This window comes from Hemitrygon akajei, chromosome 14, assembly GCF_048418815.1.
Source record: "Hemitrygon akajei chromosome 14, sHemAka1.3, whole genome shotgun sequence".
In the NCBI taxonomy this organism is placed as follows: Eukaryota; Metazoa; Chordata; class Chondrichthyes; order Myliobatiformes; family Dasyatidae; genus Hemitrygon; species Hemitrygon akajei.
The window spans coordinates 45,987,968-46,004,303 of record NC_133137.1 but is presented as its reverse complement, the minus strand read 5'-3'; the positions used below and the strand labels follow the sequence as shown (position 1 = coordinate 46,004,303).

The following is a 16,336-nucleotide window of genomic DNA, read 5'->3' as shown; positions in this document are numbered from 1 at the left end:
CTTTTCAAGAAAGGTGGGAGAGAGAAAACAGGGAATTATATACCAGTTAGCCTCACAGCAGTGGTGGGGAAGATACTAGAGTCAATTATAAAAAATGAAATAGCGGCACATTTGGATAGCAGTAACAGGATCGATCTGAGTCAGCATGGATTTACAAAAGGGAAATCATGCTTGACTAATCTTCTGGAATTTTTTGAGGATGTAACTGTGAAAATGGACAAGGGAGAGCCAGTGGATGTAGTGTACCTGGACTTCCAGAAAGCCTTTGATAAGGTCCCACGTAGGAGATTAGTGAGCAAAATTAGAGCACATGGTATTGGGGGTAGGGTACTAACATGGATAGAAAATTGGTTGGCAGACAGGAAAGAAAGAGTAGGGATTAACGGGTCCTTTTCAGAATGGCAGGCAGTGACTAGTGGGGTACCGCAAGTCTCGGTGCTGGGACCACAGCTATTTACAATATACATTAATGATTTAGATGAAGGGATTAAAAGTAACATTAGCAAATTTGCAGATGACACAAAGCTGGGTGGCAGTGTGAAATATGTGGAGGATGTTAGGAGAATGCAGGGTGACTTGGACAGGTTGGGCGAGTGGGCAGATGCATGGCAGATGCAGTTTAATGTGAATAAATGTGAGGTTATCCACTTTGGTGGCAAGAACAGGAAGACAGATTACTCTCTGAATGGTGTGAAGTTAGGAAAAGGGGAAGTACAACAAGATCTAGGTGTCCTTGTAAGTCACTGAAAGTAAGCATGCAGGTACAGCAGGCAGTGAAGAAATCTAATGGCATGTTGGCCTTCATATCAAGGAGAGTTGAGTATAGGAGCAAAGAGGTCCTTCTGCAGTTGTACAGGGCCTGGGTGAGACCACACCTGGAGTATTGTGTTCAGTTTTGGTCTCCAAATTTGAGGAAGTACATTCTTGCTATTGAGGGAGTGCAGCGTAGGTTTACGAGGTTGATTCCCGGAATGGCAGGATTGTCATATGTTGAAAGATTAGAGCGACTGGCCTTGTATACAGTGGAATTTAGAAGGATGAGAGGAGAGCATATAAGATTATTAAGGGATTGGACACGCTAGAGGCAGGAAACATGTTCCTGATGTTGGGGGGGGGGTCCAGAACCAGAGGCCACAGTTTAAGAATAAGGGGTAGGCCATTTAGAACAGAGTTCAGGAAAAACTTTTTCACCCAGAGAGTTGTGGATCTATGGAATGCTCTGCCTCAGAAGGCAGTGGAGGCCAATTCTCTGGATGCTTTCAAGAAAGAGTTAGATAGAGCTCTTAAAGATAGTGAGTCAAGGGATATGGGGAGAAGGCAGGAACGGGGTACTGATTGTGGATGATCAGCCATGATCACAGTGAATGGCGGTGCTGGCTTGAAGGGCCGAATGACCAACTCCTGCACCTATTGTCTATTATCCATTTTCCATATCCCGTTGTCCCTGTGTGGTACTCTTCTATATCCCTGTGTTGTTGTGTTTAATATCCCCATGTCATACTGTTTCATATCCCTGTGTTGTTCTGTGCTATATGACTGTGCTTTTCCGTTCTGTATTCGTGTGTTGTACTGTTCTACATCCCTGTGTTGTACTATTCCATATCCTTGTGTTGTACTATTCCATGTCACTCTGTTGTACTCTACCATATCCCTGTATCATACTGTTCCATACTATTACAAAACAGTATAACACAGGAATATGGAACAGTACAGCACAGGGATAAAGAACAGTACAACACAGGGATATGGAACAGTACAGCACAGGGATATAGAATAGTGCAACACAGCGACAGATAACAGTACAATACAGGGATATAGAGCAGTGTGACACAGGGATTTGGAACAGTACAACACAGGGATATGGAACCCAACAACATAGGAATATAGTACAGTACAACAAAGGGATATAGAAGAGTACCACACAGGGACAACAAATGGATATGGAACAGTACAACACAGGGATACGGAACAATACTTCTACAATTCTGGGACCTCTACTTTTTGTGATTTTTATTAATGACCTGGATGTGGGGGTAGAAGGGTGGGTTGGCAAGTTTGCAGACGACTGAAAGGTTGGTGGTGTTGTAGATAATGTAGAGGATTGTCAAAGATTGCAGAGAGACATTGATAGGATGCAGAAGTGGGCTGGGAAGTGGCAGATGGAGTTCAATTCAGAGAAGTTTGAGGTGGTACACTTAGGAAGGACAAACTCCAAGGCAGAGTACAAAGTAAATGGCAGGATACTTGGTAGTGTGGAGGAGCAGAGGGATCTGGGGGTACATGTCCACAGATCCCTGAAAGTTTCCTCACAGGTAGATAGGGTAGTTTATGAAAGCTTATGGGGTGTTAGCTTTCATAAGTCGAGGGATAGAGTTTAAGGAACACGATATAATGATGCAGCTCTATAAAACTCTAGTTAGGCCACACTTGGAGTAGTGTGTCCAGTTCTGGTCGCCTCAGTATAGGAAGGATATGGAAGCATTGGAAAGGGTACAGAGGAGATTTACCAGGATGCTGCCTGGTTTAGAGAGTATGGATTATGATCAGAGATTAAGGGAGCTAGGGCTTTACTCTTTGGAGAGAAGGAGGATGAGAGGAGACATGATAGAGGTGTACAAGATATTAAGAGGAATAGACAGAGTGAACAGCCAGCGCCTCTTCCCCAGGGCACCACTGCTCAGTACAAGAAGACATGGCTTTAAGGTAAGGGGAGGGAAGTTCAAGGGGGATATTAGAGGAAGGTTTTTCACTCAGAGAGTGGTTGGTGCATGGAATGCACTGCCTGAATCAGTGGTGGAGGCAGATACATTAGTGAAGTTTAAGAGACTACTAGACAGGTATATGGAGGAATTTAAGGTGGGTGGTTATATGGGAGGCAGGGTTTGAGGGTTGGCACAACATTGTGGGCCGAAGGTCCTGTAATGTGCTGTACTATTCTATGTTCTATGTTCTAATATTCCTCAGGGATACGGAACAGCACAACACAGGAATAAAGAACAATAGAACACAGGGATAAAGATCAGTATAACACAGGGATACAGAACTGTACCACACAGGGATACAGAATTGTACAACACAGGGATATGAAACAGTACAACACAGGGGTCTATAACACTACAACACTGGGATATAGAACTGGGAAAGAGACCAGTACAAGACAGGGATAGAGAACAATACAACACAGGGATATAGACCAGTACAACACAGAAATATGGAACAGTATAGCACAGGGTTATAGAACAGTACACCACAGCGATAGATAATAGTACAGTACAGGGATATGGAACAGTACAACAACAGGGATGCGAAACAGTAGAACAGTAGAGACTAGTACAACACAGGGATAGAGAACAGTACAACACAGGGATATAGAGCAGTACAACACAGGGATATAGAGCAGTACAACACAGGGATATGGAACAGTACAACACAGCGATAGAGACCAGTACAACACAGGGATACGGAGCAGTACAACACAGGGATATGGAACAGTATAACAAAGGGATAGAGACCAGTAAAACACCGTGTTGTACTGTTCTGTATCCCTGTGTTTTACTGTTCTGCATCCCTGTTTTGTTCTGTTCTATTTCCCTGTCTTGCACTGAGTTATATCCCTGTGTTGTATTGCTCCTTATCCCTGTGGTGTACTGTTCTTTATCCCTGTGTTGTACTGTACTTTATTGCAAGCGTCTATCTGTTCTATGTCCCTGTGTCATACTGTTATCTATCCTAATGTTGTACTATTCCATATCCCTGTGTTGTACTGTTCCATATCGGTGTGTTGTACTGTTCCATATCCCTGTATTCTACTGTTCCTCATCCCTGTGTTGTACTGGTCTCTATCCCTGTGTTGTACTGTTCTATATCCCTCTTTTGTACTGTTCCATATCCCTGTGTTGGACTGTTCCATATCCCTATGTTGTACTGTTCTATTTCTCTGTGTTGATCTGTTGTATATGCCTGTGTCATACTGTTTCATATCCCTGTGTCATACTGTTATCTATCCTAATGTTGTACTATTCCATATCCCTGTGTTGTACTGTTCCATAACCCTGTATTCTACTGTTCCTCATCCCTGTGTTGTACTGTTCCATATCCCTGTGTTGTACTGGTCTCTATCCCTGTGTTGTACTGTTCCATATCCCTGTGTTGTTCTGTACTGTACCGTACAGAACAGGAACAGGATCTTTGCTCCAAGATGTATGGATGTATTTTCAGCAATAGTTAAATATCTAACTGAAGGAATCCCCTTTCATTGCACAATCCCTCCTCTTGATTTTCTACAGATTGATCTGCCTTTCTAAGAGCCTTATTAATTCCTCCATATTCTCTGCTGCTTTTTCCAACCCGGCTGTGCTTTGCAGACATCCAGCATTTTGTGTGCAAAATATCTTGCTCTTCACATTTCCTTTGAACTGACTGCCTGTCGATGCTAAGCAGCATCGGGGGAGAATACCTGAATTAGCTGTTGATCATCAAGACACAACCTACCATGCCGAGTTTGCTTTGAAAGGTTACAATGCACTGCCATTGCATTTTCCTTTAGATGTTACACAAGGTATAAAAACAGTCAGCATTGAAAACGTTTTTCTGTTAGGGTTTCATCAACAATGATATTTACAATCTCATAAATGAGAATCTCTGCTGCTTCATGATCAGCAGATGCTTTACATTTTTTTAAGTTTTCAAAAATTTAGTGCTGTGAATGTTCACAATTACCTTTAAATTTCTATTCATTGTGGTGGATCTATGCTTCCATCATGATTGGGGGCATATATCGACTGGCCTGCTGTTAAGAGGCATGATCGGCTTAATGTTAATGGGCATATACTGATCAGCCTACTGTTAGGGGCATGATTGGCATACTGTTAAGGGGCTAATACCGATGCTGATGAATTCATTCTTTCAATACAAGATCAAGATTGTCATTTTTTCACCTGAGCAGTGATTTTCTATTTTTCTTTAACTTCCGTTCATTATGTGGGTGAGGTCACATATGTAATGAACTGTCTGTGGTTCTCAGAGACCTGTGCATCACCTGGGAACTTCCCAGCGCCCTCTGAAGTTTTCCATTTGTGATATCATTCCAGCGCTCCAAAAAATGTTGAATTTTGGAGGTTTTCAGATTTTGGAATTTTGCATAAGGGTTGCTCAACCTGTTTTTGATATTTAGGATACTATCATTTTGTATTTCCCCCTCCCCCTCCCACTTTCAAATCTCTTACTATCTTTTCTTTCAGTTAGTCCCGAAACGTCGACTGTACTTCGTCCATTAGCATTTTGTGTGCAAAAATGTGTTACAGTTACAAAGAAAGTGCAGTGCAGACAGTAAAGTGCAAGGTAGACTGTTGACTTAGCAGTCCATCTTCACATGCTAGCAGACATTCAGTGGATAGGAGCTGTCTTTGAGCTGGGGTGGTACATGCTTTCAGGCTTTTGTATCTTCTTTGACATGAGTTTCACAATGTATGTCAGTAGTATAAATCTGGTTCTTCTGTATTATGAAAGAGAGCAAACAGAGTGAGACGGTGTTCGTGGGTTCACAGACCATTTAGAAATCTGATGGGAGAGCAGAAGACGTTGAGTGTGTGACTTCAGGTTCCTGTACCTCCTCCCCTAAGACAGTTAAGAGAAGAAGGTATGCACTTGATGGTGAAGGTCCTTAATGTTGGATGTCACCTTCTTCAAAGGAGGCATCCATTTACAGTTTTGAGATTCATCTTCTCCAGATTGCTACGAAACAAAGAAAGAACGTGAAAGCCGTTCAGAAACATCAAACTCAACCACCACCCCCCGACACAAACATCCTGATTATTGACCCCCAAACCCTCTCCCTTTGGACAAGAACATCGATATCCCCTTAAACACTGCTTCCCCACACAAAATGCAACAAGAACATCGACTCTCAAACAACTGCTTCCCCGCACAAACAAAAAACTACCAGAACACAAGAAGAACATCAACTCCTAAACCCCCTTCCCTCGCACAACAAAACAGAAAGGAACGGGTGAAAAAACACAGCATATAAAATCCATAAGTCTGAAAAGGTCCACAGTCCTTGAAGCATTGCCTGTTGTAGATGCCTTCAGTGATGGGAAGGCTAGTGTCCATGATGGAGCTGGCAGAATTTATAACTGTCTACTGCTTTTTCCAATCCTGTCATTGGCTCCTCCAGACCAGATGGTGATACAACCAATTAGCATGCACTCAATGGTACATCACTAGAGTCTCTGGTGGTATACCAAATCTCCTGAAACCCCTAGTGAAGTATAGCCACTGCTCTCCACAGTACATCTATGAAAACACTCAGAAATTTCTATAGAACAATTGCTGTACTAAGCTGTGATCAAGTCTCCCCTCAACTTTTGCTAGTCACCCCAGTTTTTCCAAACTCACTTTATTGGACAATCCCTCCAATCCAAGCACCATATTGGTAAACCTCTTCTACAACCTCGTCGAAGTCTCCACATCCTTTGAACACCAGTTTATCAGAATAAAGACAGTCACACAAGAAGGTGGTGTGGTAGTGTAGCAGTTAGCATAATACTTCAAGTGCCGGTAACCGGGTTCAATTCCTACTGTTGTCTGTACAGTGTCACATAACTGGGGTTTCCTCCACATACTCTGGTTTCCTCCCACATTCCAAAGAAGGGCCTGTTACCGTGATTAATTACCATAATACATTAATTAAATTTATACCAGTCTCCTACAGGGGAAGTGATCAATAGTTGACATGTTTGTTTTCTCTGTGGGTTCACAGGTCTGTTCACACTCCAGTTCTAGGAACAAGATGTCCTCCATGCAGTATGCCAAAAGCTGAAATATGGATGGGTGAAGACGCTACCTCCTCTGTTGACCAGCCCTAAGTTTTAACCAAAGTATTTTGGACACAGTCAGGAAGCAAAAATGGTGAGCAGGTTGATCAGTGGAAACTGCTTGGCTCGGTTCTGCCAGAAGCTAAACAGAGTGAAGACCTTGGAGGAGAATATGATGGAGACAGCTCTGAATAGGTGCCTGTCTACTCTGGACTTGACTATGCTTGGCATTGGGGGTATGGTTGGCTCCGGCCTTTATGTTCTCACTGGCACAGTTGCTAAGGATGTTGCCGGCCCTGCTGTCATCATTTCCTTCATCTTTGCAGGTTTTGCTTCGCTGCTGGCTGCTCTTTGCTACGCAGAGTTTGGGTCCCGTGTGCCAAAGACAGGCTCGGCTTACATGTTCACCTATGTCTCTGTTGGCGAAATCTGGGCCTTCATGATTGGCTGGAATATCATTCTGGAATACATGATTGGTGGAGCTGCAGTGGCACGGGCCTGGAGTGGCTACCTAGATTCCATCTTCAACCACAAGATACGGAACTTCACCGAAATGTACATCGCCACATGGAACATACCCTTCCTTGCCCCCAACCCCGACTTGCTGGCTGCAGGGATACTGCTCGTTGCCACAGCATTTGTCACTTGTGGGGCCAAGGTGTCCTCGTGGCTGAACCATTTGTTCACAGCCGCAAGTTTGGGAGTGATTCTCTTCATCCTGATATTTGGCTTCATACTGGCAGATCCAACAAACTACAGCGCCAAGCATGGTGGCTTTGCTCCCTTTGGGTTTTCAGGAATCATGGCTGGCACGGCAACCTGCTTCTTTGCCTTTGTGGGCTTTGATGTCATTGCAGCCTCCAGCGAAGAGGCTCGCAACCCCCAGAAGTCTGTCCCCATAGCAACAGCCATTTCCCTTGGCCTGGCCACCATAGCCTACACCTTGGTATCCACAGTGCTCACCCTGATGGTTCCCTGGCACTCGGTGAACCCGGACTCTGCTCTCTCTGATGCCTTCTACAGACGAGGATACTCCTGGGCTGGATTCATCGTGGCTGTGGGTTCCATTTGCGGTAAGAATGGGAGACCTGGAGGGAAAATTCATATAACAGAGTAGAAAAGTACAGCCACAATGTTATGCCAAACTTTTAACCTACACCAAGATCAATCCAGCCCTTCCCTCCCACATTGACCTCTATTTTTCTTTCATCCATGTGCCTATCTAAGAGTCCCTAATGTATCTGCTTCTACCACCACTATCGGTTGGCCACTCCATGCACCCACATTCAGTGTGTTTATAAAAAAAAAAGCTTACTTTTGACATCCCCTACATCCCCTTAAGCTTCCCTGCAATCATGTTAAAAGTGTGTCCTCTGGTATCAGCCATTTCTTCCCTGGGTAAAAGGCACTGGTCATCCACACTATTTATACCCCTTATCACTTCATTCATTTCCATCGTCACCTCTCATCCAGTAAATTATAGTCCATATAATTGGAAAGATTTAAGATTTTTAAAAGAATAACATTATTTGTCACGTGTACATTGAAATATCAAAACACCTCCTTATCCGCGGGGGGATTGGTTCCAGGATCCCCCCGTGGATATCAAACAAAGCGGATGCTCAAGTCCCTTATATAAAATGGCGTAGCATTTGCATATAACCTATGCATATCCTCCTGTATACTTTAAATCATCTCTAAGTTACTTATAATACCTAATACAATGTAAATGCTATGTAAATAGTTGTTATACTGTATTGTTTAGGAAATAATGCCAAGCAAAAAAAGTCTGTACACGTTCAGTACAGACGCAACCATTATAGCTCTCCTGTCATCAGCCAATCCCAATTCTCCCATGATCTTTAAGTTCTTGAGGTTGTAGCACTTTACATAGCTAGCCAGCCATTCCTTACTAGCTTTAAACTTCTTCCTCTCGCTCACAACAGAAGTAGCGAACGCAAACAATGCTCAAACAATGAGTAATACTTTTAATCATCTCTAGATTACAGTACTTGTACAGTCGGCCCTTCTTATCCGTGGGTTCCACATGCGTGGATTCAACCAACCGCAGATGGGAAAAACCCAGAAGTTCTCTCTCCAGCACTCGTTGTTTGAGCATTGTTCGCCTCGCATCTCGGTCGGTTGCTACTTTGTTTCTGTGAAAAAATAGCTCCTAAAAAGCAATTAAGTGGTCAAAACAATTCCTCAAAGGCTAAGAGTAAGGTGCTATCTCTCGCTGAGAAAGTAGAAATCTTAGTCTTTTGAAAAGTGGCATGTCGCTTGCCGGTGGCCCTCAGCCCTCAACCTCCACAGATCCTGACTTTAGTATCATTGAGCCTCCTCCAAAGCATCCTTATTCCCTAAACAAGACAGTGTAATAAGTATTTACATAGCATTTCCATTGTATTAGGTATTATAAGTACTGTAATCTAGAGATTACTCGTTGCTTGAGCGTTGTTTGCCTCGCGTCTCGTTTGTTCGCTACTTGTGTTGTGAGTGAGAGGAAGGAATTTTAAGCTAGTAAAGGATGGCTGGCTAGCTATGTAAAGCTATTGTATTAGGTATTATAAGTAATCTAGAGATGATTTAAAGTATACAGGAGGATGTTATATGTTACAGGCAGAGGAGGTTACATGCAAATACTATGCCTTTTTATATAAGGGACTTGATCATCCACGTTTTTTGGTATCTGCAGGGGATCCTGGAATCAATCCCCCACAGATAAGAAGGGCTGAGTATAATACCTAATACAATGGAAATGCTTTGTAAATTGTTGTTATACTGTATTGTTTAGGAAATAATGACAAGTAAAAAAGTCTGTACGTGTTCAGTACAGATGCAACCATTGTCGCTCTTCTGGGAACGCTGATGCCGCCTCGGCATCAGCCGATCCCGATTCTCCCATGATCTTTAAGTTCTTGAGACTGTAGCGCTTTACATTGCTAGCCAACCATCCCTTACTAGCTTTAAACTCCTTCCTCTCACTCACAACACAAGTAGCGAACAAATGAGATGCGAGGTGAACAATGAGTAATACTTTTAATCATCTCTAGGTTACAGTACTTATAATACCTAATACAATGGAAATGCTATGTAAGTAGTTGTAACACTGTCTTGTTTAGGGAATAAGGACGCTTTGGAGGAGGCTCAATGATACTAAAGTCAGGATCTGTGGAGGTTGAGGGCTGAGGGCCACTTCGGTAAGCAACATGCCACTTTTCAAAAGACTAAGATTTCTACTTTCTCGGCAAGAGATAGCACTTTACACTCCCTCTCAGCCTTTGAGGAATTGCTTTGACCACTTAGTTGCTTTTTAGGAGCCATTTTTTCATAGAAACAAAGTAGCGACTGAACGAGACGCGAGGCAAACAATGCTTGAACGAGTGCTGCAGAGAGATCTTCCGGGTTTTCCTGATCCACGGTTAGTTGAATCCGTGCATGCGGAACCCATGGATATGGAGGGCCGACTACAGTGAAATGCGTCATTTGCATCATGGAGGATTTTGATGGGTTCCAGCATCAACATAACGTATCTACAACTTACTAACCCTAACCCTACCATATGTGGGAGGAAACCAGAGCACCAGGAGGAAACGCTGGCAGTCACTGGAAGGTACAAAACTCCTTACAGACAGCGGTGTTGTAAAGTGATTATGCTACCATACCGTCAAATAATAATCTTGACATCCTATTTATGAAATAGGATGAAATTGAATGCTTATTGCTCTCTAAAAGGGTAAACCACCTTGGTACCCACCCCTGACTTATCATCAAATCATTGGCAAACTAAACATTTTACTTCTTTAAAAAAAGATCTAGTGCTTTTCTTTCTAGTTAAGAAACTGTGATGAAAGACGAAGATTTAGAAATTGTAATGAGCCACTTATCTGTTAATGTGATTCAGAGGGAAATTTGTCACCCAGAATGAGAGAAGTCCCATTTTCCTTTATTTTCTTGCTCCATATTCCAGCACCTGCAGTCTCCTGTGTTTCCTTAATTTCTTGATTGGTAGCTACCCTTCGAATTGTAACTCCTGGGTCTTTAACTTTAACACCATTTCCCAGCACAATTGTCATGATACCTCAGAGCAAATATCCTCAATACATGAGGTTATTCGGTCATCTGGGATGGAGAATTTCTTTTGTATTCATTCAAGTCATTCCCCAAGGGGCTAGAGAATAGCAGAAATGGGAAAAGAGGAGAAGTCAGCACTTAACCGCCCTTGTGAATCTGTGCTGTACTGCTTTCTTGAACCACTGCAGTTTCTGAGTTGTGTGTATATTCATGGTGCTGTTAGGGACAGAGTTCCAGATTTTGACCCAGTTGTGGTGAACGAACAGCACTATATCTTCATGTCAGAATGATGTGTGGCTTGGAGATCAGTTTCCAAGTATTAGTGTACCCTTTGGGTACACTAGAGATTGGGTTTGGACAGTGCTGTCTAAGGAGTTTTGTTGAGTTATTGCAGTGTTTCCTGCAGCTGATACAATCTACTGTACATTGGTGGTGGGGTGAGTGAATCACTATGGATGGGCTGCCTATCAAAGAGGCTGCTACGTATGTATTGTATGGTGTTGAGCTTCAAGTTTTGGTGAAGCTGCATTCACCCAGACAAGTGGAGAGTGTGTCATCACAGAATTCCAAAGATTGACCTCTCTTTGGCAAAAGAAATCTCTCCTCATCTCTCTCCTAAATGTCTTATCCCTTATTAATCTTTATTTTTTAAAATTAAAGCATGGAATTAATGTAGGGATAGTGTGAATGGGTGCGTGATGGTTGTGTAACATTTTGGAAGAGGGGGTTGGTGTTGGTTTGGCTTATTGTAGTTTATCCATTAAATGGCTGCCTTTTGGAAGGACCCCCTTGTAGCATTGCATTATCTGACAAATGCAACAAGTACCAGCTTGCATACCAGCGGCTAACCAGTTGTACCAGCCTGTCACCAAACCTCCCTTCCTCTCTTCCCTCCTTAAAAGTCCTCCTTTTGAGCAGGCATTGGACTTTGGACCCCCTTGGGCCACACTGTTTAACTGATCTCTGTCTGACACTGTGCAACAGGTCTGCTGAGCTGTCTCTCATTAGTCACAAGCTGATGACAGCAACAATTATCGTTATACTCCCTGCCTCCAAATATTCCCGGTGTGGTTCTGCCTCCCAAGCCCTGAGGCTGTCTTTCCCAGGGTTAAGTATGAATATGATTCAAGCAATGCATTTACTTCAATAAAATATTAAGCAAATTCAGTAACATTTTAAGATGGCACAGTAACGTAGCGCTATTACAGCACCAATGATCCAGGTTCAATTCCCGCCACTGTCTGTGAGGAGTTTGTATGTTCTCCTCGTGACTGTGTGGGTTTCTTCCAGGTGCTCTGGTTTCCTCCCACATTCCACAGTCACATGGGTGTAATTGGACAGTGTGGGATCATTGGGCCAGAAGGGGCTGTTACCATGCTGTACAGTATCTCTAAAAATAATACACATAATTAAGTAGACAATTAAGCAAGGAAATAAATAAAAAAGAAACAAGGGCAGAGTTAAGCTATTTGGCCCATCATGTCTTTTCTACCATTCTATCATGGCTGATTTATTATCCCTCTAAACCCCATTCTCTTGCCTTCTCCCAGTAACCTTTGACACCATTACTAATTAGAATTTATAAACCTCTGCTTTAAATATGCCCAGTGACTTGGCCTCTACAGCCATCGGTGACAATGAATTCCACAGATTCCTCAACCTCTGGCTAAAGAAATTCTTCTTCATCATAAGTCATCCTTGCCAATGTTTTTCAGCTATTACTCCAACAATTGACAATTTCACCCAGATCATGACTCATTCTGGGATAAATGGGAATATCACAGACAGGGGAATGACACAGCAGGTAAGTCACAGTGGTCAGGTCTCTGACATTGAGTTTGCCTCTGTGATGCAGAAGTGTTCCCTTCTGGGAAGAAGAGGTGCGCTGTGGTGGTAGGGAATTCATTAGGAGAGTGGACAGGTGGTTCTGTGAGTGAAAACGAGATTCCCAGATGGTACGTTGCTTCCCAGGTGCCAGGGTCCAGAACATCTCAGATCAAGTCCTCAGTATTCTGAAGGGTGAACAGCCAGAGTTTGTGATCCATGTAGATACCAATGACATAGTTAGGATGAATGATGAGGTTCCGCACAGGGAATTCAGAGAGTTAGGTGCTAAGTTAAAGATTGCTACTCGTGCCACGTGCTAGTGAGGCCAGAACTAGGAAGATTATACAGTTTAACATGTGACTAAGGAGTTGGTGTAGGAGGGAGGACTTAAAATTTTTGAATCATTGGGCTGTCTTCCAGGGAAGGTGGGACCTGTACAGAAGGGACAGTTTGCACCTGAACTGAAGGGGGACTAATATCTTAGTGGGAAGGTTTGCTAATGATGCATGGTGGTGTTTAGAGTTACAGGGAGATGGGAATCGGAGTGCCAGAACAGTTTGTAGAGAGGTTGTGGAGGCAGACATTGGTAAAACCTCAGACAAAGTCAGGACTGAAAAAGTTGAGCATGGTACGAACAATATCCTGAGCTGCGTCAATGCAGGAAGTATTGTTGCAAAGGTGGTTGAGCTCAGGGCATGGATCAACACCTAGAATTATATAACCATATAACAATTACAGCACAGAAACAGACCATCTCAGCCCTTCTAGTCCGTGCCGAACACTTACTCTCACCTAGTCCCACTGACCCGCACTCAGCCCATAACCCTCCATTCCTTTCCTGTCCATATAACTATCCAATTTTATTTTAAATGACAAAATCGAACCTGCCTCTACCACTTCTACTGGAAGCTCGTTCCACACAGCTACCAATCTCTGAGTGAAGTAGTTCCCCCTCGTGTTACCCCTAAACTTTTGCCCCTTAACTCTCAACTCATGTCCTCTTGTTTGAATCTCCCCTACTCTCAATGGAAAAAGCGTCAACTCTATCTAACCCCCTCATAATTTTAAATACCTCTATCTTATACCTCAACCTTCTATGCTCCAAAGAATAAAAACCTAACGTGTACAACCTTTGTCTGTAACTTAGGTGCTGAAACCCAGGTCACACTCTAGTAAATCTCCTCTGTACACTCTCTACAGACAGATAGACAGACAGACATACTTTATTGATCCCGAGGGAAATTGGGTTGACATTTGTTTGACATCTTTCCTATAATAGAATTATGACGTTGTAATCATTAGTGTGACTTGGTTGCAGGAGGGACAGTACTGGCAGCTCAATATTCCAGGGTTCCATTGTTTTTGACGTGACAGAGTGGGAGGGTTTAAAGGAAGGGGGTTGGTGTTACTCGTCAGGGAAAATGTCACAATAGTGCTCAGTCGACAGACTGAAGAACTCATCTAGTGAGGACTTACGGGTGGAACCGAAAAATAATAAAGGTATGACCACATTATTGGGGCTATAATACAGACCGCCCAACAGTCCAAGGGATACAGAGGAACAAATTTGTAGAGAGATCACAGATTGTTGCAAGAAGATAAGGTTGTTGTAGTAGGTGATTTCATCTTTCCGCATATTGACAGGGAATCCCATAGTGTAAAAGGACTGGATGGAGTCGAGTTTGTCAAATGTGTCAGGAACATTTCCTTCATCAGTACGTAGAAGTCCAAGTGAGAGAGTGTGCAATACTTGATCTACTATTAAGGAATTAAACAGGGCAGCTGACAAAAGTTTGTGTAGGGGAACACTGCATCCAGTGACCAAAATGCCATTAGACTTAAAGTAAGTATGCAAAACAATAGGTCTGGGTTGAGATTATAAAACTGGAGAAAGACCAGTTTTGATGGTATCAGAAATGATCTAGCAAGAGTGGATTGGGTCAGGCTGTTTTCTGGCAATAGCAGGAACAAATGAGGTCCTTCTCAAGTTTAATAAATGCAAGAGAGCTCTTAAAAACTCAGGAGGGCTAAATGGCAGCATGAAGTTGGTCCTCTGGAAGACCAGAATGGTATTCCATATGTGGAGCCTAAACAGATGGGGGAAATCTTAAATGAATTCTTTGCATCTGTATTTACTCAGGAGATGGACACAGAGTCTATAGAAGTGAGGCAAAGTGGCATCAACTTCATGGACCCTGTACAGATTACAGAGGAGGTGTTTGCTACCTTGAGGCAAATCAGGGTGGATAAGTCCCTAGGGTTTAACAAGGTGTTCCCTTGGACCCTAAGGGAGCCAAGTGTAGAAATTGATGGGGCTGATCAAGAAGGTTCAGTCACTTGGCAGTCAGGATAAGGTAGTAAACTGGATTAGACATTGGCTTTGTGGGAGAAGGCAGAGAGTGGCAAGTAGATGGTTACCTCTCTAAATGGAGTCCTGTGACTAGTGGTGACTAGTAGTACAGGGATCAGTGATGGGTCTGTTGTTTGTCATCTATATCAATGATCTGGATGATAATATGGTTAAATGGATCAGCAAGTTAGTGGATAACGTCAAGACTGGGGGTGTAGTGGACAGTTGAGGAAGGCTATCATAGCTTGCAGAGGGATTTGCATCAGTTGCTTGCATCATACACCAGGTGCTCCTTTCAGTTACCTGATGAGGTAACTGGCCAGAGGCAGATGTGGTCAGATAGTGCCCAATCTTCATAGAGTGTTCCAACCCTTAAGCACTACACCCTCCAGTTGGCAGGTCAGCAGTGGTGGCCAAGAAACTGCCCATCTGCTCCTGACTTCCAGCTCAACTCCTCTCACCCGCTCCATATCCAGCAAGAGGCTCTTTCTGCTTCCTCACCCATCCTGCAAGCTGCTTGGTTCTTGCTGTTTTCATCAAGGCTTAACACAAATAGCAACCTCCATGCCGACCTTGCCAGGAACCTCTACAGCCGATCTCCACAGGGAACAGCCACGTCTGCCACCCTTTGTCCTTGCACTCCTGGACTAAGGACTACAACTTCAGGGCCTTCTTCTCATGAGTCTCCCTCACATCCTTCCTCCCATGCTACTGTGAGCTCCACCAAGATGATTTTCTTGTCTTCAGTGGACCACAGTATGAGGTCTGGTTGAAGTGTGGTTTGCACCACCTCCGGGAACTGCAGCTTCCTCCCCACATTGACCCTCATCTCCCATGATTTGGCAGTTTGAAGCAGATTGGATTTAGGCCTCTTTGATATGACTGGTGTGGCCCTCTCCTTAATGAAAATGACTGCATTGTTTGTCTCTCTGCCATCTGGTGTCTGTTTACAGCTGTCCTGCTCCAATGTGTCAGCAAGGGACAGCAGGACCTTGTTGTGGTGTCACCTAAACCGTCCTAGTGTTAAAGCTGTTTTGTAACCTGACTGTATGTGTGCCTGTGAACTCCACTGATCACAAAGCATGCAGTTAGGGTCCTCTCTCAACCCCCACGTATGCAGTGGTGATGGTGTAGGGAGAGTTTATACACGGACTGCAGAAGCAAAGAAATGCTCCAGTCTCCAAATCTCTGCCCAAATGATCTTGCGCTTGGGAAGATCCCATTTTGTCCCAGAGCCCTGTGACGTCAACTCCATTGTCTTTGATAACCA

The 16,336-nt window shown here is 43.5% G+C and overlaps 2 protein-coding genes across 3 annotated transcripts in view; both read left to right on the top strand.

Moving 5' to 3' along the window:
- Positions 1–6,911, top strand: part of dgcr6 (DiGeorge syndrome critical region gene 6) — a 74,329-nt gene extending 67,418 nt beyond the window's left edge. The window contains exon 7 of one of the 2 annotated variants that reach the window (XM_073065963.1): positions 6,761–6,911. In XM_073065963.1, coding sequence (XP_072922064.1) covers positions 6,761–6,783 — 23 coding nt within the window. In that variant the 3' untranslated portion in view covers positions 6,784–6,911. The remainder of the gene's footprint in view (positions 1–6,760) is intronic. The other variant, XM_073065961.1, reaches the window with a different exon arrangement.
- The window catches only part of slc7a4 (solute carrier family 7 member 4), a 30,136-nt gene continuing 20,584 nt past the window's right edge, over positions 6,785–16,336 (top strand). The window contains exon 1 of the mRNA XM_073065958.1: positions 6,785–7,888. Within this exon, the coding sequence (XP_072922059.1) occupies positions 6,907–7,888 (982 nt within the window). The 5' untranslated portion in view covers positions 6,785–6,906. The remainder of the gene's footprint in view (positions 7,889–16,336) is intronic.